Source organism: Orycteropus afer, unplaced genomic scaffold (genome assembly GCF_000298275.1).
Source record: "Orycteropus afer afer isolate SDZICR_OR568_19922 unplaced genomic scaffold, OryAfe1.0 scaffold00188, whole genome shotgun sequence".
Lineage (NCBI taxonomy): Eukaryota > Metazoa > Chordata > Mammalia > Tubulidentata > Orycteropodidae > Orycteropus > Orycteropus afer.
This window is the reverse complement of record NW_006921775.1, coordinates 5,381,022-5,386,389: the sequence shown is the minus strand read 5'-3', so window position 1 is coordinate 5,386,389 and position 5,368 is coordinate 5,381,022. Positions and strand designations below refer to the sequence as shown.

Genomic DNA, 5,368 nt, shown 5'->3' with positions numbered 1-5,368 from the left:
AGGAATTCACCACCATATGTGTACCTTGCGCTAAATATCATGGACCCTCCTTCAGTGGAATAGGAGATCTCGTCAGGTTTTATTTGAATTGTTCAGACTAATTGTCTGCCTAGAAGAGAACCCCACATCCACGGCCTTGTGATGACTGGAAGACTGCAGAGTTTCAGTAGAATTTGACCCTTTTTCATTCTCTGGGGGTGAGGTCATTGCAAAGTAATACACGGCACAGATAATTTTAAAGGGCTCTGGAATTTACAGGTGAATTCTGGGAAGGCTTCCCTCCACAGATAAGGCATGACCTATGTTTCTGTGACTTGAGTAGACAAGTTCTAATAACAGCTCAGCCATAACTTCATGAGAACAGCATTCCATCTATACATGCTCTTAAGTCATAGTCAAAATGCTCTCTACTGATTTTTTCATCAGTCCTCATTATTTGCAGATCTATTGCTCATTGTTATATTTTCTACAGGGGATATGGACAGTTAACAGAGTGATTTATATACGTATTTTACAAGGTTTGTGTTGCAGAAAAGTAGTTCTACAGAATGTAAGAATGTCCTACTTCAGGATGTTCATTTCACACATATTTTCAGCTACATTATTAAGTATTTCATAGGTATCCCATTAATTTAAACACAATTTAATAGTGCAGAAGCTGGATGGGAATAAAGACTTTCATAGCTCATTTACCTTCTAGCATATTTGTGAAGATGACATTTTCATGGTATCTGACCCTTATTTTCTCCAGTGATTAAAGACAATTCAGCAGCCAGTTCCAATTAGCACTTACTTTGAAAGAGTTTTAAACTAGGCTAAAATTAAACTCTTTTTATTCACTGGTAGAAATAACACAGCTAAGAACTTCATTAACTTTCACAAGATACTTGGGATACCGGAGGCTTCAGCTATTTTGTTTTTTGTGCACTTTGCATAAAGTTAATGCTAAAACCCAAAGTAGATATTAAAGCATCCTTTTGCTGGAATTTTCACAAATGAGATTTTTTCTTTTCAACATTTCACTCCTTCATGACTGTTATGTGAACTATATATATATATATATATATATATATATATATACACACACACATATATATATATACATATACATATATATATATATATATTTAAAAAAAACTTATTTTTGAAGATTTTTCTATCGCCACTCAAAGGACATTTTCAACAACGGCATGTCCATTATCCTTTTGGTCATTGTCTTCGGAATCAATGAGATGTGGATTCTCCAAAGGATTTGAGTTTTCATGGCACGTGTCACCTTCTATTGTCTCCTGCTGACTCGGGCTTCTGAATAAGTGTTTCTTTTGGTGCATTCCAAGGGCAGCAGCTGTTTTGCAAATTTTGGGGCACTGGAAGCAGGCGTATCCCTTCCCATTATGCTCCCGAACGTGCCTCTGCTCATGATTCCTTTTTGTGGAAAGATACAAAAAACTCTGGAAGCAGAACTGACAGTGATAACGCTTTTCACCAGTGTGGATTCTTTCGTGGATTTTGAGGGTTTCATTCAGCGTGAATGCCTTGTTGCAATACTGACAGATGAACTCCTTCAGGCCAAGGTGGATGCGCTCGTGTTTCTGCAGGTTCCCGTGCACCGAGAAGCACCGCCCACAGGTCTTGCACTGGTATGGCTTCTCTCCCGTATGACATCGCATGTGCATTTTTAGTGTGGAAGGGCTCTGGAACTGCTTGGCGCAGAGCTCACAGGTATAAGGTCTGGAAGTCAGATGTCGGTGGGGCCTGCCTTGGCTTCCAGCTGTGGCTCCTTTATCTCCATCGCAGAGTTCGCACTGCAGCTTGGGCATCTCTTTATTGTCATCTTCCTCAAAAGCCTTGTCCTGAGGGGGCTTCCCCACAGCACAATCCAGTTCTGCTGGGTATTTGCATTTATTGCTTGGGCTCCTGTTCCCATGTTCTTTCCTCCAGCTGGCTTTCCTCATTTTTCTCAACTGTCTGGATTTCTTTTTAGGCTTGTAGTTGTAGTAAGGGCGCCATGGCTTGTCAGTAGAATCCTGGTCACTGGCTTCATCAAACATTTCACTCATCTCCACACACTCTGACTGGCAAAGCCCGAGTGGGCTGTCCCCATTGGGTTCCCGGTCACTGTCCCGTGACAAACCTTCCTCCTGTGTTTGATATTTGGATCTTCTCCCTCTTTTATAAAACAATTTGGATCCTAGAATGTGTCTTTTCACAATGGCCTCATTCCCAATTTTTACAGTTATTTGGCAAAGGGGTGCAACGTTGCTATTTGTGGAGGTGCCAGGTAGAGCAGGTTTTGCAATGTAGGTTTCAATTTTACTGGTTTCTTCAGTGGTATTTGTGGTTTTGCTTGACTCTCCAGGATCAGCAACATATTTTGATTCCTCTGGTACTTCTCCCTTGTTAGGGAGTATAGTTTTCTTTTTCTCCTTAATGCTTTTGGGTCGGCTTGCAACTTTAATCCCTTTATCTGGCTCGGGTTTGCTGTTGTCTGTCAGGGACTGACTGACAGCCGTGTCTGTGGGGGCTCGGTTGGTAGTGCTGGTCGTGGCTGCAACAGCATTGCTGTGCATTATCACTGATGAAAACTGGCTACTGTGCACAATGACAGAGGGGGCTGAGCCACTGTAGCTGATGACAGAGGCAGAGTTCTCACTGCTATTACTTAAAGGCAAAACAGGGACATCTCCGGCCTGGGGGTCAGAATTGACAGCGTTTTCAGTGGAGGAAACTGACACCTCAGTTGAGTAAAAATTATTGTCAAGATCAACTTTCAATGGCTCCTCTCCCCATCTGGTGCCCTCTGCATTTTGGGCGTTGGTGGAAGTGGGTATATCCTGACAAGCTGATGCTTCCAGTGGAATGGCTGGACTGTTTGTCACAGTGTTTACACTGTCTTGGAAATTCAGTGTAGGTAATTCAGAGTTGGGTGGGTTCTGAATAACATAGGTACTAGGTACAGACTCATTCATCTGACTGTTTTCTCGAGCATTTTCATAGGAAGAATGTCGGTAGCTCTTATAAGGAGCCCTCTTGCATTTCATAGGCAGCAGCCTATAAAGTTTGTATGGATAGACACTAGGCTTCAAGCCTCCATTTGCTGTTTTCTTACTGATGGAAAGTCTATGATCTATGGCATGGAAAGACTTCTGATGGTTTTTGAGTATATAGTAGGTCATGAAAGTTTCAAGGCAGAAAATGCACTGATACCGCCTTTCCCCCGTATGCCAAATTTCATGTCTTGTCCTGTATTCAGCCAATGCAAATACTTTGTTGCAGTAATGGCAAGGATACGTTCTTCTCCACGAGTGAACGTTTGCATGTCTCCGGAGACTGGATAAAGTCACATAACTACGCTTGCACACAACACAACTGTAGAGCATTTGTCCGTTGACAAATTTCACCATGTGGTCCATTTCTGGCAAAGTACTTCCGGTACTGGAGAATTCACCAATCCTATTTTCAGATAATAAAGGTTCTGGACCTGTGAAGGAAGCTCCATTTTGTCCAATGGTGGGATAGTTTTCTAAAAAGTGTTGGTTTCCTCCAGGAATGGGCATGTGGTTTGACCTCATGCAGATCTGCTCATGCCGATCCAATCTGTTGAGAGTGGTGAATTGTTTGTTGCAGTACTTGCACACTAAAGGCTCCTGCGTCGGCTTGTGAAGCTGCATGTGGGCACTGAGCAAAGCGCTACTGTCAAAAGATTTGGAGCAACAGCTACAATTGTAAACAAGAGGTGGAACCTCTGCTAATGGTGGCCCAGGAACGTCAGAGGATTTATTTCCATCTTCCCTGGGCAAATGGACATCTCCTTCGTTGCTGGGAGATTCTGAGCTAGAAAGAACTGCAGCTGGCTGTGGACTTCTTTCTTGATTAACCTCTAAGTTGGTTATGGGAGGGGGCGGTATATTTTCTGTAGTTGAATCAGAATCCTGGGGTACGGAGGGTGTCTTTGGCTTGTGGCATGGTTTCGGCTTTGCTGCAGGAACTTTGCTAGTGTCTTTACCTGTTTTACTAGGCGAACTACTATCACGTTCACACGCAGGCTGACTTCTGTAAGCTTCCGCCACGGAAGATACAGCATAGGAGTGTTCCGCCAGCGTGCGGACGGGCTCCACCTCATGGCAGACGTCAGTCCTCTCTAGGCAAAGGCTACCTGTTCTCATGGAGTCAGAGACCTTTTTGAAACTTGCTCTCAAGTCCAGTGGAGAAAACATGTTACTACTATTTTCTGACTCAATGATGGAAAATGCATTTGTGATCCTTGGCCCATTGGTGATGGCTGGTTCTTCGTGCCTCTTTTCATTTTTTTCTTCTTTTACTACTCCCTTCTCAGTAATACAGAATACATAGGGGCCTGGAGAATTTGAGAAATTGCGATTGGTAAGATCTTCCAAGAATGATATTCCCAGCTTTTTCCCCGCAGCTGCAAGATCAGTGACTGTTTCCTGTCTCTTGACAACAACTGTGGAGCTGTAGATATAATTAAGTATTTCTGTAAACACTTCAGCTTTGAGATCGTCCAGCTCCAGGACATGGCTGGAAATACAGATGGTATGGCTCCAAAATATATTTTTGAAATAAAGGCTTGAAGCAGCCAGGACATTGCTGTGGGCTTTAAATTTGGTGTCTTCCACAATGATAGTGACATCACATAAAATGCCCCGAATGCGTTGCTCATTTAAGATGGATAGCACTGTGTCACTGTGAAAGTCGTCCTTGAGGTCCCTGGAAAGGGACATGACTGTCATCTGAAACAAGAAGAGAGAAAAGGTCAGAGGCCTTTCCACAAGTCGCTTCTCTATTTATAGGTCATTTTCAATTAACTCGCCTTCAAAAAAAAAATTTTTTTTTTTTTGAATGGAAACACAGATTGCCTTTTTTTGTTGTTCCTAAGACTTGGGAGTCAACATGAGGGGATAAATCTTTTTCTCAGCCCCACCTGCTTCTTGAACCAGTGCTGATAGTTGTTACAGTTGAAAATCCCCAGTATTCTTTCCCCTTATTTCTGCAAAGTTATAGCTATACATATCTGTTCAAATTTGGTGGATTTTTTTTTTTCCCAAAAAATGTTAAGGGTCCCATCATCACTCAGAGCTGCTTGAACTAGACCCTTGGAATTAGGCAATGCCATGGCCCTGCCACAAGCGTCTTATCAATTTTCAAAGATGTAATTCATGAAGCAGAAAAATGATTTTTTTTTTTCCCAAAAAAGAAATTTTCCGTAAGTAGGTGGTACCTGTATTAAGTACCACATGCTCAGAGAAGCAGCAAAAATTGAAAAGTCATTCCTAACTCATGGCTCTGAAGGGTCCACCTCTATCCTGCTGGGCTCAGGTCTCTGCATGACTAACGTGAGCACTGGGAA

At 42.5% G+C, this 5,368-nt stretch overlaps 1 protein-coding gene across 1 annotated transcript; it reads right to left on the bottom strand.

Annotated features, from left to right (window-relative positions):
- Window positions 1–1,166: 1,166 nt before the first annotated feature.
- ZBTB38 (zinc finger and BTB domain containing 38) lies at window positions 1,167–4,751 on the bottom strand. The gene has a single exon (XM_007947527.2). It carries the CDS (start codon window positions 4,749–4,751, stop codon window positions 1,167–1,169), a length of 3,585 nt encoding a protein of 1,194 aa, XP_007945718.1.
- Between the last annotated feature and the right edge of the window lie 617 nt (window positions 4,752–5,368).

Coding starts and splice junctions, on each gene's coding strand:
- ZBTB38 (XM_007947527.2), bottom strand. CDS start 4,751: ATGACAGTCATGTCCCTTTCCAGGGACCTCAAGGACGACTTTCACAGT.